Source organism: Salvia miltiorrhiza, chromosome 6, assembly GCF_028751815.1.
Source record: "Salvia miltiorrhiza cultivar Shanhuang (shh) chromosome 6, IMPLAD_Smil_shh, whole genome shotgun sequence".
In the NCBI taxonomy this organism is placed as follows: Eukaryota; Viridiplantae; Streptophyta; class Magnoliopsida; order Lamiales; family Lamiaceae; genus Salvia; species Salvia miltiorrhiza.
Genome location: NC_080392.1, coordinates 3,561,250 through 3,588,480, shown reverse-complemented (window position 1 = coordinate 3,588,480; position 27,231 = coordinate 3,561,250). Strand labels below are relative to the sequence as shown.

At 36.4% G+C, this 27,231-nt stretch overlaps 4 protein-coding genes and 2 long non-coding RNA genes across 11 annotated transcripts; 4 read left to right on the top strand and 2 right to left on the bottom strand.

Moving 5' to 3' along the window:
- Positions 1-1,692: 1,692 nt before the first annotated feature.
- On the top strand, positions 1,693-15,418 carry LOC130990057 (SEC14 cytosolic factor-like). Its single transcript, XM_057914254.1, has 6 exons — positions 1,693-1,914; positions 2,650-2,908; positions 2,987-3,023; positions 3,114-3,219; positions 15,102-15,212; positions 15,302-15,418. The coding sequence occupies exons 1-6, from the start codon at positions 1,741-1,743 to the stop codon at positions 15,416-15,418; spliced, it is 804 nt and encodes a 267-aa protein (XP_057770237.1). The 5' UTR covers positions 1,693-1,740.
- Positions 4,065-4,574, top strand: LOC130987992 (uncharacterized). The gene is made up of 2 exons (XR_009089901.1): positions 4,065-4,203; positions 4,318-4,574. It is a non-coding gene; the product is annotated as an uncharacterized LOC130987992 (long non-coding RNA).
- LOC130987991 (uncharacterized) lies at positions 6,730-9,660 on the top strand. The gene is made up of 3 exons (XR_009089900.1): positions 6,730-6,883; positions 7,138-7,225; positions 9,216-9,660. It is a non-coding gene; the product is annotated as an uncharacterized LOC130987991 (long non-coding RNA).
- Positions 11,960-14,007, bottom strand: LOC130987989 (uncharacterized protein At2g29880-like). 2 transcript variants are annotated; one of them, XM_057911726.1, is made up of 3 exons: positions 13,579-14,007; positions 12,879-13,234; positions 11,960-12,793 (listed from the first exon to the last, which is right to left on the bottom strand). In XM_057911726.1, exons 1-3 carry the CDS (start codon positions 13,595-13,597, stop codon positions 12,182-12,184), a joined length of 987 nt encoding a protein of 328 aa, XP_057767709.1. In that variant the 5' UTR covers positions 13,598-14,007; the 3' UTR covers positions 11,960-12,181. The 2 variants fall into 2 exon arrangements, with proteins under 2 accessions (XP_057767709.1, XP_057767710.1); XM_057911727.1 differs by having other exon boundaries at positions 11,961-12,793; positions 12,879-13,231.
- Positions 15,419-18,572: 3,154 nt separating the features above from the next.
- Positions 18,573-21,564, top strand: LOC130987988 (uncharacterized). Its single transcript, XM_057911725.1, has 6 exons — positions 18,573-18,920; positions 19,617-19,875; positions 19,959-19,995; positions 20,090-20,195; positions 21,032-21,142; positions 21,219-21,564. The coding sequence occupies exons 1-6, from the start codon at positions 18,750-18,752 to the stop codon at positions 21,333-21,335; spliced, it is 801 nt and encodes a 266-aa protein (XP_057767708.1). The 5' UTR covers positions 18,573-18,749; the 3' UTR covers positions 21,336-21,564.
- Positions 19,406-27,215, bottom strand: LOC130987986 (glycine--tRNA ligase, mitochondrial 1-like). 5 transcript variants are annotated; one of them, XM_057911720.1, is made up of 11 exons: positions 26,945-27,215; positions 26,315-26,470; positions 25,350-25,732; positions 25,129-25,246; positions 24,693-24,887; positions 24,370-24,594; positions 24,080-24,139; positions 23,729-23,809; positions 23,118-23,523; positions 22,665-22,905; positions 19,406-19,846 (listed from the first exon to the last, which is right to left on the bottom strand). In XM_057911720.1, exons 1-10 carry the CDS (start codon positions 27,068-27,070, stop codon positions 22,688-22,690), a joined length of 1,968 nt encoding a protein of 655 aa, XP_057767703.1. In that variant the 5' UTR covers positions 27,071-27,215; the 3' UTR covers positions 19,406-19,846; positions 22,665-22,687. The 5 variants fall into 5 exon arrangements, with proteins under 5 accessions (XP_057767703.1, XP_057767704.1, XP_057767707.1 ...); XM_057911721.1 differs by having other exon boundaries at positions 26,315-26,478; positions 26,945-27,084; XM_057911724.1 differs by having other exon boundaries at positions 25,350-25,677; positions 26,315-26,478; positions 26,945-27,084.
- Positions 27,216-27,231: the final 16 nt, after the last annotated feature.

The window sequence follows — 27,231 nt, the reverse complement described above, 5'->3', positions numbered from 1 at the left end:
TATGAGAATTATTTTTATTATTCAGAAAATATTTAACTAATGAAATATATAAAATTATTATTTAATGGACATATTCGCGAACATATTCATGATCCTATTCGTGAACCTATTCGCGAATATGTTTGCGAATAGGCTAGCAAATATATTCGCGAACATATTCGCGAATAGGCTCGTTAAGGTACGAGTCGAACATGTTCGCGAGCTCACGAGCCGAACATGTGCAGGCTTGAGTTCGGCTCGGATTCGAACTCAAATTCGGCTCGTTTAGAAAACGAACGAATTTCACACGATTTTTTTTAGCCGAGCTCTGAATATTTCGTGAGCAGCTTGGTTCATTTACCGCCCTAATTTTAAGCAAGTTATATCAAATAGTATAAAAGTTTACGTCCTGAAACTCTACATTTTTTTTCCTATTAATTCTGGTGACCAAAACCCAACAATATAAGCATCATTAGAAAGATATCGTCAAGAGCATTTCAACATTATTTTCTGATTGTCCATCGGACTCTATAAATCAAATTATTGGCTAACAAACTTTTGGGCTCAAGTCAAATTTCAAATATTTAAAAATTTATTTATTTTAATCAAAATTTAAATTTGGTTAAAAACCAAAATTTGAGCCCACGTTTGGTTAGATGCTTTTAAAGGTTGGAAAGTGATTCAATTAATTGAATCTATTACTTGTTGTTTAGTTTGGGTAATGACTTAACCATTACCCTTACTTGAGGGTAACTCAATCATCCAATTTGTTACCCCTCAAAATAGAGGGGAAACAAAATAAAGGAAATCCCTTACTAATAATTCCTTGTTAAACTAAACACTCAATAAAAGTAATTATTGTTACTATTCCACTCATTTATTTGATTCTATTTCTTTTCCTTTCCTCTATTTGAACCAAACGAGCACTAAGTATAATTCGTGTATTTATAGATCAACCTATGGTTCAACCTCAGACAATTTTGTTGCTAGGTATGGATCGACATTGGCCTTCAAAATCTTGCTCATTCTTTTTTGGTACATTTGGTTTTGAATATCAAAATTTGATGATTGCAGATATAAAAACCTTCTATACAAGAATCTATTAATTAACTCTTTTTACATCCGCCTACTTTGTAAGTTATTGAAAATACAAAACTGTTATGTATAGTTACAATACATAACGGAAAAAATATATTATTTTATAGCAGATTTTACCGTTATGTATTATATTCATACAGAACGGTAATCAATGTGTTATGTATATCTCATTTACCGTTATATATACATAGTATAGGTAACGGTATATTACCGTTATGTATGACGCCTTTATAAATAACATCACTATATAGGACACTTTTTTTGGTACATAGATAACAAAAAATTACCGTTATGTATGAGCGTTTTTTTTTAATAATGAGACAACCAAACCTATATAAATATATATATAAAATACTAAAGTACTAGATGAAACATTATTTAGAACATAGAATTCCATAAATGTAAAAATAAAAATCAACACAAAATTCCAAAACAACAAGTCAATAAATGTAAAATTTCCAAATTTGATGGCCAAGTCCCATGACTTTTCTGCCTCCTTTGAGCCCTCTCTTAATTGCTTATTAACTGAACTGCCTAATTAAGCTCTTCCATTATTAATCTGTGACAGAAATTCATCACAGTTTCCAAATTCAATAAACACAACTGCATATATAGAAAATCTCCTACATTTCGTCACAATCTTGCTTCAGAATCAAATCCCAGATGGAGAGAACTTTGAAGCAAAAAGAAGAAGACGACGTAGAAGAAGAAATATTCTACTCTCCTAATTGTATTGATGAAGAAAATGAAGAGATTCAAAGCAATGATGATGAGGAAAAGAAGAAGATTCATCATTTGAGAGAGATAGTTGCAAAGCAAGATCCTGCAGCTTGCGAGGTATGTGCTATATATGCTCCAAATAGGAATGTAAACGAGTCGAGTTGAATTGAATACTAGCAAGCTCAAGCTCGGTTAATTTAAATATTTGAGTGTTCGAGCTCGGCTCGAGCATGACTCGAGCTTCTATCTGATTGATTGAGCTCGGCTTGTCACCCACTTATCAAGCTCGAGCTTGATTTGATCTCAGCTCATGTGATCATACTCGATAATGTCGAATTCTAGTTTGAGCTCGAGCTCGGCTCGTCAAATATTCATATAAATGATGTTCGAGTTCGAACTCGTCAAAAACTCATGAAAAGTTTGAAAAATATTCGAAATGTGCTCTTGATCTTAATAAACATGTTACTCAAACTCGAGCTCGACTCGTTTAAGGCTTGTGCACTAGCTCGGTTGAAAGTTCATAAACATGCTCGCGTACAAACTAATCCGAACATATTTGCGAGCTCAATGAATCGAGCACTATGTATGAGGCTCGAGTTCGGCTCGATCAAAAATTATTGAGTTCGAACTTGGCTTGTTTACTAGAACGAGCTTTTCCCGAGATGAGTCTCGATAAGCTTGCGAGTAGCTCTGTTCATTTATAACCCTAGCTGCAAACACACACACCTTGCAATTCTTGGCTTGTCGGATCGAGAAAATATATATGGGGCCTGAGCCAAAATATTAAAGAAACTTATTAATACTTTCGACACACACACTATAAGTGAGATGATGAAAATGGAGTTTTTGCAGGAAGTAGATGAGGGCACATTGAGAAGATTTCTTCGTGATCGTGATCTCGACATCGAGAAGGCTTCGACGATGCTGATGAAGTACTTGACATGGAGGCGAAGCTTCGTCCCAACGGGCTCGATTTCAGCATCGGAGGCCCCGAATCACGTAGCACATAAGAAGGTGTTCGTGCAAGGCACAGACAAGAGAGGTTGTCCAGTTGCAGTCGTCTTTGGTGCTAAGCATTTTCCCAGCAAAGGAAACAATGAGGAATTCAAACGTTAGTATATTTATTGTGTGCTTTTGCAACAACATTTTACTTATGAATTATGTTTCAAGTTTTTTTTTTTTGCTTCAGGTTTTGCAGTGTTTGTTTTGGATAAAATATGCTCGAGGTAATGATAATCAATCTAGCTAGCCCTACTACATATTTTGAGATATATGATCATAATTTAAGTTTGGATTTTGTTGATGCATATTTGAAGAATTCCTAATGGAGAGGAGAAGTTCACATCTATTGTAGATCTTGAAGGATTTGGGTACTCCAACAGTGATGTTCGAGGGTATATTGCAGTTCTTTCGATTTTACAGGTACGACGATTACATCCCTAGACGGAGATTCATCCCAAACATACGTAGTAGGATATTTATGGGTCTACAAATATTAGGTGGAGAAAATCTTAGTATAAAGTTTATGTTTTAGGGGTCGTACTCGTTTACTTTCATGGAAAATGACAGAATACATATATATTCACCCATTTTCCACTATTGTCACATGTTTATTATGGAAAAAAAGAAAAAAAAATCTCCGGGCATGATGGAATATTTTTCAACATTTTAATTTTCCACTTTTATCCTTAAAAACATTTGAGAGATGGTTTCAGCAATTTATATAATGAGGGCAATATAGTACATTTAATAATTTATCCACCCATTTCCAACAAAGTAAACAAGTGTATAGAATAAATATAGAATATGATAAGTTTTTCACAAAAACTTATATACGCGCCGTTCAAACCGTGCGCTCACAGAATGCGCGCGGGTCTGGGTCGGGTTGAACAAAGTGAACCGGGTATCTTTCCGTCTCCTCTGAAGATTTTGATTCTACTGAGCCCAAAATAATCTCCAATTTCTAAAATGAAATCCCTAAATCCTCCCCCCAATTCCTGTAAGTCGTCATCGCTACTCACCACCACCACACCTGCCGCTGAGTCCTGACAAGTTGTCATCCTTTTCCCCAGCTCTCTCTCTCGATTGCACACATGCACACTATTTTTTTTAGTAAAAGAAACTATCTACACTAATAAATGATACTATATATTTATATTACAAATGACACTACTTTTTTTAGTAAAAGAAACTATCTACACTAATAAATGATACTATATATTTATATTACAAATGACACTACTTTTTTTAGTAAAAGAAACTATTTGGGTGGTTGTTTCAGGTGCTGAGTATATCACTAGCTGCATTAGGCTCTCTAATGTGGCTCAGGAAAAACAAGCCCAAGACGTTGATTCCTATAATATATGCTTGCGCAGGAATAGTGGCGACAATGCCATCAATTACAAGGTGTGTTACTGCACTTCAAGATATGTTTTTCGTGTTTTCTATTCCAGAAAACGCATCATTTAATGTGTGATCCAGTGTTGACGTTTTTTGAGTAATTCAAATGGTTTGTTGCAGTTATCTGAAACTTGGCTTGGGGTGGCACTTCCCAAAGGTGGTAGGTTTCGAGCTGTTCACTTCAGTGGTGATGGCTTTCATTAGCTGGCAGTTGTTTGCTGCATGCCAGAGACCATCAAACTGAGGATCTTGATATGAGTCTTGTAGGAAATTATTTGACTTGATCAATTTGAGGCTACTGCTGTAGAATTTGTTGTAAAACTCAACTTTTTTTGAGCCTGTTTGAGAAATTCTATACATAGACACTACTTTTCTTAGTAAATGACATTTTTAATATATTTAAATGACACAATTTTTCTTAGTAAAAGATACTATCTATTTCATAAATGACATTGTTTGGATAAATGGATAACACTACTTATGAATTACACTATTAATACATCGAATTAACATTATGTGCTTTTTAAATGACACTACTTGTAAGAATGACACAATCATTTATTCAAAATGAAACTATGTTACTTGTTAAGTGACACTATTAATATATCGAATCAACACTATAACTTTGCAAATGACAATTCCTATAATTTATACTATTCGAAAATATAAATGACACTATTTGTAATAATTGACATTATAACCTTGTAAATGATACATTTAATAATTGAAACTATTCGGATATACAAATGAAACTACTTATAATAGTTGACATTATAATATTGTAAATGACACTTTATATAATTGACACTATTCGTAAATATAAATGACACTACTTGTCAAGTCACACTATTAATACATTGAATTGACACTATGTGATTTTGAAATTGACACTATAACATTTTAAATGATATTTGAAATGACACTTTAAGATTTAGAATGACACATAGTGTCGTTTTGAAATCTTGTAATCTCATTTTGAATTGTTATAGTGTCATTTGAAGTCTTGTAGTGTCATTTCAATTGTTGAAGTTTCATTTGAAATGTCATAGTGTCATTTGAAATCTTGTAGTGTCATTTGAAATATCATAGTGTCATTTGAAATATCGTAGTGTCATTTGAAAGTTTGTAATGTCATTCGGAATGTCATAGTGTCATTTGAAATCTCGTAGTGTCTTTTGAAATGTCATTTGAAATCTCGTAGTGTCATTTGAAATCTCGTAGTGTCATTTGAAATCTCGTAGTGTCATTTGAATTGTCATAATGTCATTTAAAATGTCATAGTGTCATTTGAAATATCATAGTGTCATTTGAAATCTTGTAGTATCATTTAAAAGGTCATAGTGTCATTTGAAATATCGTAGTGTCATTTGAAAGTTTGTAATGTCATTCAGAATGTCATAGTGTCATTTGAAATCTCGTAGTGTCTTTTGAAATGTCATTTGAAATCTCGTAGTGTCATTTGAAATCTCGTAGTGTCATTTGAATTGTCATAATGTCATTTAAAATGTCATAGTGTCATTTAAAATCTTGTAGTGTCATTTGAAATATCATAGTGTCATTTGAAATCTTGTAGTATCATTTAAAAGGTCATAGTGTCATTTGAAATATCGTAGTGTCATTTGAAAGTTTGTAATGTCATTCGGAATGTCATAGTGTCATTTGAAATCTCGTAGTGTCTTTTGAAATGTCATTTTGAAATCTTGTAGTGTCATTTAAAAGGTCATAGTGTCATTTGAAATATCGTAGTGTCATTTAAATGTCATAGTGCCATTTGAAATGTTATAGTGTCATTTGAAATGTCATAGTGTCATTTGAAATGTCATAGTATCATTTGAAATATCATAGTGTCATTTGAAATCTTGTAGTGTCATTTAAAAGGTCTTAGTGTCATTTGAAATGTCGTAGTGTCATTTGAAATCTTGTAGTGTCATTTATATACTACATACTTAAAAGAAAGAAACTACAAGTATTAAAAGAAAAAAAAACTACATACTTAAAAGAAAGAAACTATAGAAACTTATAGAAGAAAGAAACTATAAGTAAAAAGAAAGAAACTATATATTTAAAAGAAAGAAACTATAGAAATGAAATGATAAAATAAAGAAATTATAGAAATAAAATGAAAAACTGAGAAAAAAGTTAAAAACTATATATATATATATATATATATATATATATATATATATATATATATATAATTTAAAATTGAAAAAACAAAAAGAAAGAGAAAAAATACGTATATATATGTCAAAAAAGTGAGAAAAATGTTAAATGAAGAAAGAAACTACATACTTAAAAGAAAGAAACTATAGAAACTTATAAAAGAAAGAAACTACGGGCGTGTTTTGTAGTATTGTAGAGCCTATATTGCTTGCCAACATGGAGCATTATTCATTGTTTTGTAGCCAACTTAAGAATCGGCTTGGCCCGCTTAAAAAGGACGGCCCGTCAAAAAAAACACTATTCCTACATGAATCTGAAACAGGAGCAGACCCTCAGCTCTATTTACTACCCTTCTACAGTGTAAGCCCTTATTTTACAAGTTTACAATTATACCCCCAAAATGAAGGTTCAAAATAAGCAAATCTCACTTTCCCTCTTCCTTCTCTTTTATGCACTTCACCCAGACGGAAGAGAGACAGGAGAGAGCCGCCATTTTCTTTCCCAACCAAAAGTAATTTGCAAGGTATTGGTGTTGCTTCGATTATGGTTCCTACGCGATTGGTTCGTATTAGACTATGGCAACTCAGATTTCTCGATATATGTCATGAATGTCGAGCTAGGGTTTTTTTTTTTTTCAACGTTTGGAATCGCGGCATAGTGATGTTGGGTTACTTGTGGCTGGATAATTTAGATGTTTTCCTTCGACTTATAAATGTTTTTTAGGGATACTATAGCGTCGAACGGCAAGACTGATTATTATTTGCTCACCATGAACAGGGCAACTGTTGGAACCCTGTTCCCTACAGCTCGAAGAGGAAGATAGCAGCGCAGTTGTCGAATTCGTGCCTCAAGCATACAACTTTTTGTGAGTAGAACAAACCACTGTTATATAATTAATTTTTGTGGGTTACATAACTTCTCACTGGTGTGATTTTGCTATACTTGGCATTGATTGAGGTACTGATAGTTGATGTAAAGCCATTTCTGTTTTTAAAATTTGCAGTATTTGAATGCTATCAGGCCATGAATTCTGCGTGTTTTGTAGGATTACATAATTTATCATTTTTTGAAATTTGCTGTATTTTCTAATTGCGGTATTTCATCGAACTCTTGCCCCAAATTAGGAATTTTGAACGTAACTATGCCCTCTCGACGCCAAATAAATGCTTACGTGTTTTCAATGGCGGAGGAAATTATGCACCAACAACTATTGCAAATCATTGCAGTTTTTGATCAAATAGATAGAAGTAAGGCGCGAAAAAGGAATCGATGTTTAGGACCCGGGCCTTATACTATACTGACACGTATTCCCGACCAAGTAAAACACATGGGTAGGCTCGTTAACGTTAGTGATGTTGATTGTATTTTAAATTTGCGGATGGATCGCAACACGTTTGGGCGCCTCTGTCAACTGTTGCGACAATTGGGAGGTTTAAACAACGGCCGGTATGTGACTGTTGAGGAGCAGGTTGCTATGTTCTTATCTGTACTCGCGCATCACAAAAAAAATAGGGTCGTCCGCTTCGATTTTTGGAGATCGGGATATACCATCTCAAAGTATATTCACGTGGTGCTTAAAGCCGTGCTCTCACTTCACATATTACTATTCGTTAAGCCGTCTCCTGTCACGGAAGAATGCGTTGATAGTCGGTGGAAATGGTTCAAGGTATGCTTAATATTATTTCATGGATGTTATGAGGTAATCTATTAGATTTTTGCTAGTGGCAACTGCTGATGATGGTTTTATTTTTGTGTGATTGCTTGATAGGGTTGTTTGGGAGCTTTGGATGGTACGTACATCGACGTGATGGTACCCACTGAAGACAAGCCACGGTACAGGACACGCAAGGGTCATATATCTACTAATACGCTGGCTGTCTGCGACCGCAACCTCAAGTTTGCATATGTGCTTCCAGGCTGGGAGGGATCCGCGGCGGATTCCCGTATTCTGCGCGATGCATTGACTAGGCCGTATGGTCTGCGGGTCCCAAAAGGTGGTTTCTTTGCTTATTATTACCTAATATGAAATCTCATATTATGGTCTGCTTCCTATTACTAAGATGTCTATACTGTGGTTATCTTTGATTTTTTCTTATAGGAAACTACTATTTGTGCGATAATGGGTACGCCAATTGCGATGGATTTCTCGCACCGTACAAAGGGGTTCGATACCACTTGAAAGAGTGGGGGGCAATGGCAGCGAGACCACAAAACGCACAAGAACTATTCAACCTAAGGCATTCTAAGGCACGCAATGCAATCGAGCGTGTTTTCGGCATCATGAAAATGAGATGGGGAATACTCCGTAGTGCTTCTTACTACCCTATTAAGATTCAGACCAGATTAATCATGGCGTGCTTTGTGTTGAATAATTTCATTCGCGGAGAGATGGGTAATGACCCCATCGAACAACATTTTGATGAATTGTTCCCGGAGGCTGCTGAACTTGAGCCGGACCACGGGGAATTTGTTGATAGCGTAGATCCTTCTCCTATGTGGAATGCAGCTCGTGATGAGCTTGCAAATTCAATGTGGCAGCAATACTTGGCAAATTAAAACTATTATTTGGTTGTTGTAAGATGGAACTCGTTTTAGATTCTTTGTTGATTGACATCTAGGCTGTGTAATTTTATGTGTGTATTGCTTATTATCAAAGTTTATGTTGGTATTTGCATAATGGGAAAGTATGTTTGTATGATGTTTATGGCAGTTTGATTTATTATGGATTGATTGATTGTGTTGTTTTGATTGGTTGTGTTGTTTTTTATGACCGATGATTGGGAATGCTTGTCCTACTTATATCGAGTTTATATGGAAAGTTGTAATTAAATCCACGTGTGTTGTTTTTTCTGCAGCTGATGGATAACAACTACGGCAATGAGCAAGGTTGTCCCGAGTGTGCTTGTGGTGGAGGTAAAATGGTTCTCCGCCGTGCCGGTCCAACAGCAGTGAATGCAGGTAGATACTTCTACAAATGCCCCTCTGGTCTGAATCATAAGAGATCGTTTTTGTGGCGCGACGAAGTGGAAGTCGAGGATGGCTCGTCTGTGCATAGTTTGCCTCCACCAAATACAGGTGGTGCAGTGCACTCTCTAGGGGGGCGGAAATCTAACCGTCGTGATGTTGAGATCCACATTATCATTATATTTGTGGCTATGGCGTTGTTTTTCTTAGGTGTAATTGTCGGCAAGCTTTTCTAAGGTTATATATGTGTGTCTAAGATGATATGTGTTTGTCTTGTAATATGTAAATGTTAAGCAGGCTTTTGTGGGATGCTATATATGCATATTATTTTGTAAACCGTCTTCATTCGATTAGAATGACTTATTAATATACTATAAAATTTTGTGGGATGCTATATACTTTTTTTTTTTTTTGATCAATAAAAAATTCATTAAAAAACTGGGGTGGTACTAGGAGTACCAAAAACATCAAACAAGTGGTGCAAACACGTTGGAGCACCACAAAGTAAAAGAAACATTGAACTCGAGTACATGGAATATTTTGTTCCAGCTCCAAAGCCTCCCTTTGACCTCATTAACAAGATTGGACATCTCCCAATTCTTGTTCTCAAACTGTGGGATGCTATATACTATGCTCATATTCATTTATATACTACAAAATTTTGTTAATATTTTGATTTATAGTAAATAGCATAAATTATAAAAGATTAAAAATTAATATAATGATGCCTATAGAAAATTAATATAAGAGAACACATATTAGATATCACACAAGATATGAAAATTGATTAAAATTTTAAAAAATCGTATAAGCATGTGTAGATATGAAAATCGTATAAGAGATTATATATTAGATATGTGTAGATATGAAAATCGTATAAGTGTAGATATGAAAGAAGATTAAAATTTTAAAAAATAAATAAGTATGAATGAGGATTGAGGAAAATTAGATACTATACATTATACGATTAATATAATTATTTATAGATGTGATAATTGATTAATAATTTTATGATATGGTCTTTAATTAAAAGTTTAGAAAAAAATAATAATGAATGAGAATCGAGGAAAAATAGAATGGAGAGATTATACGACGCCACTTAGGGAATGAATGAGAATTGAGGGGAAAAAAAGTTTGGGTTATGTATTAATATATATAAATATGGTTTGATTTTTTTTTTTTAAAAGAAATTAATATTTTTGCAATGAATAACCTGGTGGTTACATGTCAATCACATAATCAATTTTAATACAGGGGATCTAGCCACCGTCAATGCAAGAAGCTGAAAATCTGTCATCAACAAATAAGAAATATGACTACAAGCCATCATTACATATTGCTTAATGACACCATCAACCACCACAATTGAATGCTACTTACTCATCTTCCTCAGTTATCTATAACTCAAATTTTTCTATATAAACTTAACACTCTTCCTCATAATATAACACACAAACATCGCAAGCTTTGCAATATATAATCATGCCGTGGGAACACATTCCGCAGCAAGATCAGTATTTGTACACGGTGAAGTGGACTCAGCCGTTCGATCAGCACCTCCTTCGTCGTCTACTTGCAAAGAGAGATGAGGTCGCTCCGACGTTACCGCATAAGTCACCGCACATACTTATAGACGTGCTAGATGCATTCAACGACGATCTCCAGACAAGCTTCCGACTGCTCGATCTCCACCAGCGCCTGGAGTTCCTTGAACGGCGTTTCTACGTGTTCAAAGAATTGACGAATATGCCAGCAACACAATGGGATATGGCGACAAATCAAATCCACGCCGTTGACGAGGTTTGGGAGAAAATATTTGAGGTACGTGAGGATCAAAGTTATTTTGGTTGTTTGTGTTTAGATCCTTAGAAATAATTTGTGAGTATAACCCTTTTATAGGAGAATTGGCTAGCTCAAGCATATCTACGTGCCGGAGAACCCGAGTACAATGAGATGTGCATGTTATTTGCGCCAAACGAGATCAAAAGAGAGATATCACATACTCTCGTTCTTATTAGCGACTCCCCTTCGCGCAAGAAGCCTTCTCCGATCAATTTGATTTCAACATCTCCACAAGAGGATGAGGTGAATTCCCCGGCTCCACCGCCTCCAAAACCCGTCGTCAGGAAACTCAACTTTAACGAAGCTGATGATGCAATGTCCAGTGTGGGATATGTTCAGACTATAACGCCACACTACTATGTCCCATGGCCGAAGTTGGAAAGTAGGCTTCGTTATCCAACAAGTGAGAATGCATCTGGCACTCGTAAGAAACCAGCGGCGGCGAAGGATGTTGTTAGTCCGCGTGTTGGTTATGACAGCTCTTGCGCATCGTCGTCACCGTTTAAGTAAATTTTAAGGTCTTGTTCTTGTTTGCGTGGAAGTATTGCTGCTCTAGTAACTTAGGTATATTTTGTATTAACAAGTAATTATCCCATGTCTAGTGTTACGTGGAAGATGGGCGTTCATCCCATGGCCATAGATATAAGGCCTTATTTTGAAAATTATGATGAATGGGCAGCCACGGTTTATATCTTGTAGTAATAACTTTCTTGAATCAACTTCTATGTTAAAAATAGCATGCATGGATAATATAAATAACCTCCTTCGTTTGCCAAAATACTCATTGACAACACAAAATAAATAGACCAGAACTAGATTACTACCGCTCCGCCGCACTACGGCATCACAACCAACTAGCAGAGTCAATATATACAGAAGTTTTGGATTCAACTAGATCACACAAAATATATACACATAAACCAAACATAAACAAGCCAAAATAGATCTTGGATCCTATATAGAAGTTTTGGATTCAACTAGATCACACAAAATACTAACATCAAGCGCTGCCAGTTCAGGGGAAACGAGACTCATTACGATGAGCTTGAAGAAGACGTGCCACGTACTGAATCTTCGCTTCGGCAGGCAACCCAATGAAGATCTCCAGGCGCTGAACTTTGTCCGCTAAAATTTCACAAATATCAAACTTGTCATTCATGTCCAGCCCGGGAATCAAACCCAATTGCTCGTATACTGTCTGCCTCGCCATGCCGAGATCAAACTCGTATCCCACGCGAGTGGCAAGGTTGTCAAGGCGCTCTTTGGTGTCACGACTAATCTCCCCGAGCCACTTGTAGACGCCATTCATCTCTTCCCCTTCCCCTGTTTTACGTTTTTTACTCACCTTTCTTGCAGTTGAAACCTTTTTCTCACCCTGGCAGACACTATCTTCTGCATCTTCGGTCGCTTCTCCATCTTCATTGACATGATGCTGTAAACCATCACCAGTCTGCTGTCCAAGATTGCCACCTACTTCACCAAGACTATCAGCCGCATACATCTTGTGCATTGCCTCCATAACATCCTCTGCGTTTGAGCCATTTGCACGGTCCTTACCAAATACTTCTTTCCAATCTTCAAACATTGGCCAGCTTTTGAAACGCATCTTGGTTGCGTTTGAATCCTTCTGCGTTGATTCAAAAAATGACAATTATTAAAAGAACTTGAGTTTTGTAAATAGAAACACCAAAATTTTATACTTCCTATTATACCTTCACAATCGTCTCCCACTGATCGTTGTCACAATCTAACATGAACGTCCCCTTCGCATTAAACCCAACTCCACTAACATTGAGGGCCATAAGTAGCGAGTTATAGCTTTTTTTCCACGCGCTAAGCTTGGAATTGATATGCGGCATCCCTTTTATGTCAGTCCCGACAAATTCTTTGCGCATAGATTCTTCGAGTTTCAAAAGATAGCCAGCTCGAAACCCATTGTCGGCCTTCCAACCTTGAGCAACGAGTTCCTTGAGCGAGGCCAACAACATTTCTTCCTCCCGGGGCGTCCAGCTTCGGCGTGTCTTGTCGGGCTTCGATGCCCTCACACGACCGATGTCGCTGCTGCCTACTTAACCATCATATAGCCGCACACAATAATAGAAAATTTTACATCAGAATCCACTATATTTGGGGTGAGAAGCACATTATAAGCAGTTGTAAAACCAGAATCAAACGACGAAACAAGACAACAACCAACAACCAACAACCAAAGTGGCCAATGAAATATTTTACAATGGGCAATATAAACCATGTAGCGAGCACTCATTGTCAAACATCTATACATTTCAGACATGGAAACTATGACAACAATTTACCAATGACACCAATTAAAGCTTCACTAGCTTTCTCCTAAATCGATTTTATAAATTGAGCAAAAAAAATAAAAAAATAGAAAGGCATCATCCACATTACCTTGTTGCGTTTCACTCATGGTCGTTGCGGATCTGCTTTGAAATTGAACGTAGCACGAAGTGATTTTCCTTTCCCGTCGAAGTTGCGCCGGCAGATTTCAAGAGAAGGAAAAAAAATTGCTTTGCTATCTACTGATTATTGCTGAAAATCCCTCCAATTTGGGATGCCATAGGTATATTCCCGCCACTATATCTGCGAAAAAAATAGAAGGGTACGCTAGTATTTTGCCAAGTTAAACCAGGGACAAGATGGTAAATTTGAATGGGTATAATAAGTAAACAGTATGCTACAAAACGCTGAACCCAATTAATCCTTCCTATTTTCGGCTCCTACAAAACGCATGGCCCATGTTAATTATCATGAGTGGGCCAGTGAAGTGTGGCCCATCACTAACTATATTGTACAAAATTTCCGTTCCTACAAAACACGCCCTAATTGTATTGTTTTCATTCACGTTGTATATAATGTAATCCGCGCTCACAGAATGCGCGCCCAAGAATGCGCTCACGTAAGTCCACCTCTAAGTTTTTTTTCATCTCTAATAATATGTTAAAAAGGAAGGAAAATTTAATATTTTCTCATCTTTCCTTATCCATCTTTTTCCAATGAAAATTTTACAATCAAAGTAAGGAGAACTTTTAATTTGTATTCCTCGTGTTCTAACAAGACGATTATCCATAATTCCTTGAATTCCATGTGTAGTACCTGCTATTAACAAATACTTATAAATTTAGAACCAAAAGAGTAATATGTTTAATAAAAAATTTATACATATATATATATATATATGTATATATATAAAATAATTTTTTGCTACCTTTGGGATTCGAACCTAGGACCACAAATTCATCCAAAGGGTTACGAATCAACTGTAGATCTTGATGATCTAAGGGCTGAAAATCATTTATATTTTATACACTTAAGAGTGTTTTTATTCTAGCCCTCCCCTATATATATATATATATATATATATATATATATATATATATATATATATATTAGAGTATTACCATTTTTTTTTACAAAAGACCTCCGTCCACGAAATGTTGTCCTAAGGGAGGGAGGCAGCAGTTTTAAAAAAAAATGTGTTGTTTAGGTAATGAGTGGAGAATGAGGCCCACATATTAATGAGTGGAAAAAAGAATACACAAATTATTACTCCTAAAAATAGATTATGACAACTTTTTATGGACGGACAAAAATAATAAATTATGACAACATTTCATGGAAGGATAGAGTACAATATAACAAACATTAGATGTATAAACTATTTTATTTTATTTTTTAAATAAAAATTGTGATCGGGGGCAACACATATCCCACCCCGACGGGGGTTCAATTCAAGGGTGGTTGCCATCCGAATTTGGATTGTATTGGCATCCCTATTCATTAGACAGTATCCCGCCTTGCACTCGAATCGGGAGGAAAATCCTTGCCGAATTTAGGGCAAGGGTAGTTCCCGTCTGAATTCGGATTGTATTGACATCCCTACTGACTGCATGACTATGATTCATGTGCGACAGAATTATTACCCGGAAAGACTTCAGAAAGTGTTCTTAATTCACGCATCTTACGTATTCATGGCGGCATGGAAGGTTGTGTATCCATTTGTGGACAAAAATACTAGAAAAAAGGTCACATTTAATTTCGATTTCACATCGTATATATGCTTCTTTTTTTCAGAAATTTATCTGAGAATTTAGTATAATATATTAATATGCAGATCACATTTGTGGAAAACAAGAAAATACAAAGTGCTCTGCTGGAGGAGATAGATGTGGATCAGCTTCCATATATTTATGGAGGCAAATTGCAATTAGTTCCAATTCAAGATGTCTAAATCAAAGAAATGAATATTTTTATGAGTGTTCTATAATCGAAAGTTAGAGGATTTTTAGGACAGTAATTTAAACTGATTTAGAAACTAAGACAAATTTTCTAATTTATAAAAATAGGACACTAATTAATAAGTAATATACCAACAGGACAATTCTCAGCCCATTTTAAGAGTTTCGGGCTTGCTTGCACAGACCGAGCATGTGATTATACTTACAAGTTACAACAATCAAAATAAAGCCCGAAACTCTTAAAATGAGCCGGGAATTGTCGTGCGAGTGCATTACTTGTTAATTAGTGCCTTACTTTTGTAAGCGCGGAAGTTTTTGTACTTCTAATTTTCAAATCAGTCCAAGTTATTGTCCTAAAAAATTCTCTAACTCCTATACTTGATAAGTAGCGACTAAATCTTCGGATGGAAGTCTAAGATTGATATTGGGACAAATCACCATATGTTCGACAATTTTTTTTTCTTGCAGTAAGTATTTCTTCAAAGATAATGTTGATAAAGATAAGAGAGACCATCTAGAATTCTCATTATAATACTTCAGATCAATGATATTTACCAACATTAAGTTATCCTTATATGCTTATTAATGATAAATAAAATTTACATTATTTTTTCTATTATTCACGTTAGCTCCCAAACGTCTAATTTTAAATCAGATTATATTTTGAACTATTGAGTAAAACAATGATATTTGCGAGTAAAATTTTGACCCGGGCTGTAAACTGTAAACCGAACAATATAGATAAGTTCAGGTTATATTTGTAATTTTTATAAATTCGTTCACTGTAATCAAAGTTCAAGCTATTTTTAACAATATTTACTTTATAGGTTGCAATTAAACGAGCTCGAGCTTGAATATCTAATTACTTGTTCATGAGCTATAAGTTCAAGTAACATATTATCGGGTTTTTTACAAGCAAAAATAGAGCCAAGTTTGAGCTTGATCGATGAGACGAGCTCGGTGCTATCCGTCAAACCGAGCTCCCCCTGAAAGAGAGAGGCTCGAATCGGGCAACCTCCAACTTCCTTAAAAGCCAAGCTCGAACCAACTAATTACCAGTACTTACACAATCGACTGCAATCCTTTAGCTGTCGCTTGTGCCAAGCAATTACATGATAAGTTTTCCTTTGAACTTACCTTGGGTTCTTCTTCTTGAGCTCAAGTTACTCTGCAACTTGCCTTGCCTAATAGATTAGTCTTTTCTTGGACAAACCAAATCAATTCATGACACAATAAGCTTGGTTAATTTAATTGAAGTTGTCATCTAATTTAATTTCAGGCAAATGAGAGAGCCCAAGGGGCTGCGTTACCCCATAATTTCAATTGTTGTATTACCGCCCTTTTTTTTTAATTTAAGGATTGCTTCTTTTTTGTTTTGGTTTTTTTTAGGATTACGAAATCCAATCGTTGTAAGTTGGATTTATGTGAAAATACTAGCCCCTTATTCAATTCAAGGATTGTAATTTTTCTGTGTTAGGCATATTTTCACTTTGTTATGATATTGTGTGTAATTAGTTGATATGTTTTTTTAAGGGGAAATAGCACCAAAATCTTCGCGGTTTCGCGAAATTCGCATATTTCCTTTGACCTTCAAAAGGTAGTGATTAAATCCTTGAACTTAATCTCGATTCTTTTTTTTCTCCATAAAATTGATCGGCCCCTAAACTTATGCTGACATGACTGTCGGAAATCCACGTAGGATTAAATTTTCGGCGAATCGATGATTGTGTTTAAGTGAGAACATTAAACGTCGTCATTTTAACTGAAATTAGGGTTCTTCAGAGATGATCTGCCCTCTCCTCTCTTCTCCTCCGGCCGCCGCGACCAAGCCGCCGATCGCCTCTTTCCCGCTAACCCCTCTCTCATCTCTTTACACATCCCCTCTCCTCTCTTCTCCTCCGGCCGCCACGACCAATCCGCCTCTCTCCCGATAACCCCCATCTCCTATCTTTACAGATCCCCTCTCCTCTCTTCTCCTCCGGCCGCTGCGATCAGGCCGCTTCTCTCCCGCTAACCCCTATCTCCTCTCTTTACAGATCCCCTCTCCTCTCTTCTTCTCCGGTTGCCACGGACACACAAGCACGAGACGGCCACCGCTATAACTCCGGCGAGGAGCGTCGGCCTCGTCCTTCGTCTATACTCCATCAAACTGAAACACCCTCTGAATCTCCCTCTTTGTCCTCTCCCATCCACCCTTGGCTGGGCAGCGCAGCGACACCTCTGCCACCGACCCCAGCATCCCTCATCTCTCTCAACTTTGCGCCTAAGTTAGACGACGACACACTATCGCCGACCACCTTGTTCCCTCAACCAAACCAAACACCCTCAACAAGAAGCTCAGCAAAATGGCGAGAAAACATCATTTTAAGGTCAAGGGAAAAACGATATACGCGCCAAACTTCAGGGATTTTGACGCTATTATGTTAGACGCAAAACGACGTCGTTTAGCTTCTAATTAATCTACTCAGCATAAGTGTGCCACGTTGGTGACACATCATCTAATTAATGACCGGAAAACATCACTTAAGGAAAAAACGAGAATCGGAGCAACGGTTAAGAATTTAATCACTACCTTTTGAAGGTCAAGAGAAATATGCGAATTTCGCGAAACCACAAGGATTTTGGTGCTATTTCCTCTTTTTTTAATAGCTTAAAATTTTCATATTCTTACAATATGCAAATTAATGATAGAGTTATTCAAAGAACTAAATAGGGGTATGTTTGTAAATTAGCTAAAAAAATGCATCACCTTTAATAGAAACGAGCCTATATATTTAGGATATCCGAAAAGGAAAACAAGCATATATAATTCGAACGAAAGTAGTATTATTGGCCAACGAACTTTCAGGCACTGGTCAGATTTCAAATATCCAAAAATTTATGTATTTTTTAACCAAAAAATAAATCTAATTAAAAATTAAAATTTTAGTATAATTTGTGTATTTATAAGCAATTAACCCTAATATAAATATATATTTAAAAATGCTAAAATACAAGATGAAACATTATTTAGAACATAGAACATAAAATCCAACCGCGAAGACAAACTTCCAGGAAGTTACATTCCAAACAGAAAATTAAAATCAACACAAAATGCCAAAACAAGTCAATAAATGTAAAATTTCCAAATTTGATGGCCAAATGACATGACTTTTCTGCCTCCTTTGAGCCTTCTTAGTTGCTTATTAACTAAACTGCCTAATAAGTTCTTCCATTATTAACCTGTGACAGAAATTCATCACAGTTTCCAAATTCAATAAACACAACTGCATATAGAAAATCTCCTACATTTCGTCACAATCTTGCTTCAGAATCAAATCCCAGATGGAGAGAACTTTGAAGCAAAAAGAAGAAGACGACATCGAAGAAGAAATATTCTACTCTCCTAATTGTATGGATGAACAAAATGAAGAGATTCAAAGCAATGATGATGAGGAAAAGAAGAAGATTCATCATTTGAGAGAGATAGTTGCAAAGCAAGACCCAGCTTGCGAGGTATGTGGTATGGTGCAATAGGGATGTAAACGAGTCGAATCGAGCCGAATATTAGCAAGTTCGAGCTCAGTTAGTTTAAATATTTGTGTGTTTAAGCTCCACTCGAGCTTCTATCTTATTGATCCAGCTCGATTCATGTCACCCACTTACCAAGCTCGAGTTTAGCTCGTGTGATGCTCGATAATGTCGAATTCGAGTTTGAGCTCGAGCTCGGCTCATCAAATATTCGTATAAGAACTCGAACTCGTCAAAAAATTATAAAAAGCTTGAAAAATGTTCAAAATGTGTTCTTGATCTTAATTAATATGTTACTCAAACTCGAGCTCGAGCTCGTTTTTAAGGCTTGTGTACTAGTTCGATAGAAAGTTCGTGAACATGTTCGCGTACAAACAAATCCCGAACATGTTTGCGAGCTCAATGAGTCGAGCACTATATATCAAGCTTGAGCTCGGCTCGATAAAATTATTGAGTTCGAACTCGACTCGTTTACTATCGAATTGAGCTCCGAACGAGCTTTTTTAGAGTCGAGTCTCGAGTACCTCTATTCATTTACAACCCTAGCTGCAAACACACACACCTTGCAATTCTTGGCTTGTCGGATCAAGAAAACATGGGGCTTGAGCCAAAATATTAAAGAAACTTATTATTAACTTTTCACACACTATATATGAGATGATGAAAATGGATTTTTTGCAGGAAGTAGATGAGGCGACATTGAGAAGATTTCTTCGTGCTCGTGATCTCGACATCGAGAAGGCTTCAACGATGCTGATGAAGTACTTGACATGGAGGCGAAACTTCGTCCCAACGGGCTCGATTTCAGCATCGGAGGCCCCGAATCACGTGGCACATAAGAAGGTGTTTATGCAAGGCAGAGACAAGAGAGGCTGTCCAGTTGCAGTCGTCTTTGGTGCTAAGCATTTTCCCTGCAAAGGAAACAATGAGGAATTCAAACGTTAGTATATTTATTGTGTGCTTTTGCAACAACATTTTACTTACAAATTATGTTTCAAGTTTTTTTTTTTTTTTTTCCTTCAGGTTTTGCAGTGTTTGTTTTGGATAAAATATGCTCGAGGTAGTAATCAATCTAATCATGCTACATATTTCTGGCATTTGATCATTTTTTGAAGTAGCAATTAAGTTTGGATTTTGTTGATGCATATTTGAAGAATTCCTAATGGAGAGGAGAAGTTCACAATTATTGTAGATCTTGAAGGATTTGGGTACTCCAACAGCGATGTTCGAGGGAATATTGCAGCCCTTTCGATTTTACAGGTAACATATTACAACCATGGGTTGGGATCTATGGAGAATTAAATATATTTCGTTTTGAATAAGCCAATAACTTTACCGAATAAATCACATGACTGCATGAATAGACATTTACTAAATAAACACACACATTTATCCGTTCAGTAAAATTGTTGGCGTATTCAGTAAATTTATTGACTTATTCAGACCGCTTTTCTCATTCTCTCTTTCTCTCAATATTTAGCATTCTCCATTGATTCCTTCTCTTTATGATTTTAATTCTGGGGTAGAATGACATATACCCGTTCTGAAAGATAAAACCTAAAAAATATCCATCTTTTACAAAATATATAAATTATACTTTAGGATTTTTTTACTCTTATGACGAGCATTAGTGTATATATTTTGTATTGATGCTCAAACACTAATTCTCGACTCGCAATGGTCGAGTATGTCGAGCATTAGTGCATTAGTGCAAAAAGTACTCACCTCATCCATAAAAAACAGTCCTAGAAGGGGACGACACGTATTTTAATAAAAATGGTTGAATGTATTGTATTGTAAGTAGAGAAATAGTCTCACCTAAAAGATATTGTTAACACTCATAATTAATTGTATGATGAGTGAAGAAAAGAGCCCACAATGTAATGTAATGAAAAGAGATCAATTTTTATGGGCATCCCAAAATGACAAAAAGAAATTATTTTTTGTGGACAGAGAGGATAGATACTTCTAGATATATCGAATATTACCATTTCTTTTTACAAAACATAAAAATCATGAACGGGGCAAGGATAATTCCCCGTCCAAATTCGAATTGTATTGACATCCCTACTGACTGGCTGATTCATGTTCAACAGAATTATTACCCGGAAAGGCTCAAGAAACTGTTCTTCATTCATGTATCTTACATATTCATGGCGGCATGGAAGATTGTGTATCCATTTGTCGACAAAAATACCAGAAAAAAGGTCACATTTTCGACTCCACATCGTATATATGTTACTTTTTTAAGAAATATATCTGAGAATTTAGTGCAATATGCAGATCACATTTGTGGAAAACAAGAAACTACAAAGTGCTCTGCTGGAGGAGATAGATGTAGATCAGCTTCCACATATTTATGGAGGCAAATTGCAATTAGTTCCAATTCAAGATGCCTAAATCAAAGAAATGCATATTTTTATGAGTGTTCTATAATTGAGAGTTAGAGGGGTTTTTTAGTAGAGTAGACTGATTTGAAAACTATGACAAAAGATTTCGAACTTGTAAAACTAAGACACTAATTAGTAAGTAATGCGCAAGCATTACTTACAACAATCATTCGAATTACTTATTAATTAGTGTCCTACTTTAGCAACAATCAGAGTAAAACTCTTAAAATGGCTGAGAATTATCTTGCGAGTGCATTACTTATTAATTAGTGTCCTAAATGTCTAATAGACTCTTTCACGAGCTAGGCTCGAGTAACATGTTATCAAATTCTCAATGAACCGAAATAGAGCCAAGTTCGAGCTTGAAAATGATGTTGCCGAGTAATTGACGAGTCAAGCTTAGTTATATATCGAGCCGAGCTTCACCCCCTCCCCCCATAATACATTTACTTTAGGGTTATCATTATAAAATAGCCTAAAGTTTGATTTCCTGGTGATTTTGTATCCCGAACTTACAAAATTGACAAATATAGCTTAAAACGTTGTTCAGTTTATAGTTCGAATCAAAATTTCGGTCAACTGATGGGTTACATGGCTCGTCGAAAGTTGACTTAGCAATTAAAAAAGTTACATTAATTTTTTATTATCCACATCAGCTCTCAAATATCTAATTTTAAATCATATTAAATCTTGAACTATTAAGTGAAACAGTGATTTTTTAGAGTAAAATTTTGACTCGAGCTATAAACAGAACACCATAGATAAATCCATGCTATATTTGTAATTTTTGTAAATTCGGACTAAAATATCACCATAAAGTCAAAGTTCGGGCTATTTTTTAATAATAACCCTTTACTTTATAGGTTGCAATTAAAAAAGCTCGAGCTTGAATATCTAAATTACTCGTTCACGAGATAAGTTCGAGTAACGCGTTATCGATTTTTTTACAAGCCAAAATAGAGCCAAGTTCAAGCTAAAAAATAATGTTACCGAGTAATTGACGAGACGAGCTCGGTTGCTACCTGTTAAACCGAGCTCCCCCCGAAAGAGAGAGGCTCGAATCGAGCAACCTCCAACTTCCTTAGAAGCCAAGCTCTAATTTGCCAATATTTGGCTCGTTTACAACCCTACCAACACTTACACAGCCGACTAAATCAAAGTCCTAAATTAACATAATTTGTTTCCAAGGATGTAAATTTAGGACAATAACATACCACATCAAAGTAGCTCAACCACTTTGGCTGAAAAGATTGTGTGGTTGGATAACGAATGTGATTATTATTGCGTAAACGAGGTTAAAGAATGGTAATGCTCAATGAGGAGTGTATGATAGGCCTACCTGAAAAACCCACTCATCGTTGGTTACGGCGAATGGGCAGGATATCTCAGCAACACACCAGCCCACGTGCTCGTGCCATCCGTCAGCTGCTTGACCACGGATGCCACCTCATCCACATCGACACGAATCTGCTGCTTGCTATCTCTTTCTCGAACGGTAACAGAGGACGTGGTATCAACTGTAACGGCGAAAGGAACTCCGAGTTCATCGGTCCTAGCATATCTCTTTCCTATAGAGGTACCTGCATATGTACAAACTGTAACAGCACGGCTCCAAACTTGACGTATAATAAAATTTTCAATGACTTCATCATTTAACTGCTTCACAAGAACTAAATTTTGAAATAATTTAAAATAAATATATTGAATAAATAATTTGGTTTCGGATTGTCACGCAAACAACTAATTATAGCTAGATCAAAATATCTCAACTATGGACCCCCAAATTGCATACCTGTTACATCAATCTTGTACGAGATGCCAAAAGCCGTCAGTGACTTGGCGATCTGCTTAGCAACATCCTCGTATTGTCGGTTCTGAACCAGGGGAAATACCGTGCATTTGATGGGAGCTACCAATGGGGTGAAACGGAAGACGTTCACTTGCTCGTCACCGCCTTTACTAGGCCTCGTGTAAAAGGAGTGTTCATAGAGACAGTATATGATCCTTCCGATTCCAAATGATGGCTCGATGACCGAAGGTGTGAAAACCCTTTGTTGTTCCTTTTTCTTCTCTATGGAGATAGACACCATACTATTCTTTATAGTGACAACTTTGTTAAGAGCACAAACACGGAACTCGCACTCCCCCTTGCCTTCCAAGCTCGCTTTCATCTCCATCGCTTCTTTATCGCCCATCGCCTGATTTCAAGTTAAAATCAATTCTTGTGCACCTAATCTAAAATAACATAAATATCACATACATCAACGAACCCATTGAGCTAAGAGGGAGAATCAATCATTTATACACTGGTAAAAAAGATAAAGCAAACATAAAAGTGATGCGATGTTGAGCAAATAAATGATGTCGAGACACAAGACACTATCGCATCATATAACACAATACCTCTAATGCTTCCACCACCATCCTATGGTTACCTTTGAAGGCAAGACCGAGCTCCTTTTTAACGGGAACGACCACAAGTTTCTGAAGAAGATAAAAAAAAATATTAGAAAGAAAGCCTGACAAATGAAAATATCATAACAACTATCAAATGAATATGTTTCTTTAGAAGAGCTGAGGAAGAATGAGGGGTCAAAATGGAGTGCTGCTCCCAGTTATGATAGTCGAATATGAAATGCCTGACACCCTTCGATTATACAAAAAGATGGGCCTTTAGATACATTAACCATTATCTCAATAAGAGTGAGAAGTGTGAATAGTGCAGTGTAGAGTAAACTTAGAGGGAGGACAGACCTCGACTTCTCGAGGTTGTTGATACTTTTCGTATGCCACCAAGGGTACACCGCTTCGATCCTGCAAATATAGAAGTATAAACATCATACTCTTTTGGTAGCTTAAGGAGAAAATATTTATGTCTCTTCACCAAAATACCGACTTCAGAAAAACATTGACCTTTATCACTCGACAATATACAAAAGCTTTTTTCCAGGAATTTACTGAGAAACACTCAACCGCACGGAACTTCCCCGTCCCAATAAATAGCACGGGCACGATAAAGGTTAGTAAATGAGGCAAAATCTTACCGCATGAGCGTTCAAATCATATGCTGATCTATCAGCAATTCCAACACACTCAATCCAACCATAAGAGCTTTCTATTTCAGCGTCCCAACAGTCTACAGAATAGTGTGCCATCTCATTTTCCAGATGTTGACGGAAACGCAGACGATCTTTAGCAATTCCAAGTTGAGTTAGAAACAAGTATACCCTCCCTATATAATAACCAAGTGTTTCATTATCGATGATCCCCTGAGACACAGAAAGAACACTAGTGTTATTAAAGGAGGGAGAGAGAGAGAGAGAGAAGGAGATAACGGAAGCTAGCTGACTGACATCTATGGACCAACCTGAGAAACTGCTTCTCCAATAGTTATCCTTCTTGTTGGTTGTCCAGACATCTGGTCTTCTCTTGGGAACATATATAATTCCAAGTCTGAAACGTCGGAAAATTTAGGGAAGGACTTGTCCTCAGGATCCACAAAATGTTCAATCTCAGCAAGCGTAAATTCGCGGACCCTTAAAAGGCCTTGCCTTGGAGAGATCTGCAAAGTTCAATGTGTTGGTATATGCTGAATCTTTAAGAGGGCCACAGCTTTCTCAAAACTAAAGATTCTTTAGCAGAACAAAGTAAAAGAGAAATTAAGATGGAAAAGGAGAGCAAATAGCACCCATGTGATTAGATAGAGATAGTCATAAGACTTCATGTATTTTTGGACATAAATTGTATTCTGGATTTTGTGGCGTGTGTGCTGTGCACATTAATCGTAAGATTGCAGACTAGACCTCGTTTCTGAAAGCTTGACCGATCTGTGCAGCTGCAAAAGGAAGCTTGTTGCCATTATAGTAGTATAAGTCCTTAAAGTTCACAAAAATACCTTGAGCAGTCTCCGGACGCATGTACCTGAAGCATATTAGACTAACTAAGTTAATCGAAGAACGTACGTATCTATTTAGTACGTTTACAGTATTAGCGGCAAACAGGAATCAGACATGTAGATTCTCACCCAGGGCTGGATCCAGATGGCCCAATTGATGTCTGAAACATTAGATTGAAAGGATACGGGTTTGAGAGAGCGTTCTTAGTATCTGGAGCAGTAATGCCGTACTCCTTAATCTTCGCACAAAGCTCCTCCGCGGAGAAATCATCTAAAACGGCAAGAATGTGTCTCAATTCTGCTGCCCTCTCTGCACTAAGTTTGTGGTCTTTCTCAAGTTTGTCTTTGCAGAAATCCTTGAGCAAATGATCTGCTCGGTAACAAGCTCCCGTCTTTTCATCTTTGACCATAAGGTCAGTGAACTTATCGACATGACCTGATGCCTCCAGTACAATGCCTGGCGTAACACACGGGCAGTCAACTTCCAACATGTTCTCTTCAAGTACAAAATGCTGTAACATTCAAATAATTTTGAGCAGAATCAAAAAATGCATCAGCAGACATTTGTAAAACAAAAAATTTAAATAACACAGCAAAGAATTGCAGTTTGCAAGTAAGAGTTTTACTATGTCAGGGAAGAACAAACATCTCAGTAAGTCAGCATATCCATAAAATGAATTTTGCTTCAAGTACAAAAACCGAAAGGGATGAATTAAAAAACCTGAATATTCAAATACAACCAGTAACCTAACAACATTTAAAGAAATTCAAACAAAAGGATCTAATAATATCTCTATTATTAACTGTCAGTATCTGCAATCATCATATGTATAGCCACTCAAAAAACTGCCATAGAAAGTAATTTATCTCAATTGAAGTGATTTAAATCAAAAGCCAAATTAACATTGCAAAAGAATTGGTTGTAACATCTACATACTAAACCAACATAAAATGGCAATCACGCGATCATTGAAGGAAAACAGAAACAATCAGCTAAAATATTACAATCAGCAAGAATAAAAAAATACAAACTCCCAATTCTTATATGACTATGACAGAAACTCGAGGATATGGAAAATGGAAAGTGCCCTGACCTGACGCCAAAGGGCAAGGACGTTGGCCTTGACAGCGCAACCAGGTGGACCATAATCATAAAGTCCAGCAACACCACCATAGATTTTGAAGGAAGGGATGTAAAACAGCCGGCGCTCTAGTGTGTTAACAACAGCTTGCCGGAACGCCTCCCGGTTCTGGGATTCTTGCACAGCATTTTAGATTTTCAGCATACAATAATAATAAGATCTCGATTCACCAGTTTCCATCAAGATAATTCTTCACAAGAACATGATTAAATGGAACTATGCAATCATTCAAATTCTAACCAAATTAAAACAGACATATCAACCTCAAAATATAAAAGCTGAAGTCGCAGTGGAATACTACTAACTACGCATATAAATCATGAACCATCATCCAATGTGCATTCACCAGCTGTAAAAATTGAGTCTTGATCACAGAAACAGTCTCTTTCCCCCCCCCCCCCCCCCCCCCCCACTCCACTAGAAAATGTAAATAAAGCAAGAAATGACTAGCAAATTCCCAAAGCTACAATTAACCCATAACAAAAGGAACTTATAACAAAAGATTTCTTAAATCCCACCAAACATAAAAACTTATACGCACGATAACAGTAAACAGATTATGCAAAATGAGAGGCAAATAACCTGTTGTTGAACAGAGAGGGTTTGCGTTGAAGGCACAGTTGAATATGCTTTAGTTGTGAAAAAAGCAGCGCCACTCCGATGAAATGGCGGCCACAGAGAAAATACTCTCTTCTTCAAGACTTCCATCAACGACGGATTTTACTGCACAACACTTTGCACTAACATACTACTACTATTCGAAGCTGACTTCTTTCTGATGAAACTTTTATTTGTTTCAAATTTTATTTTTATTGTTTTGGAGGAATTTGATTTGTTCCTTTGAAACTGAATCAATATTAGGGGAGGAA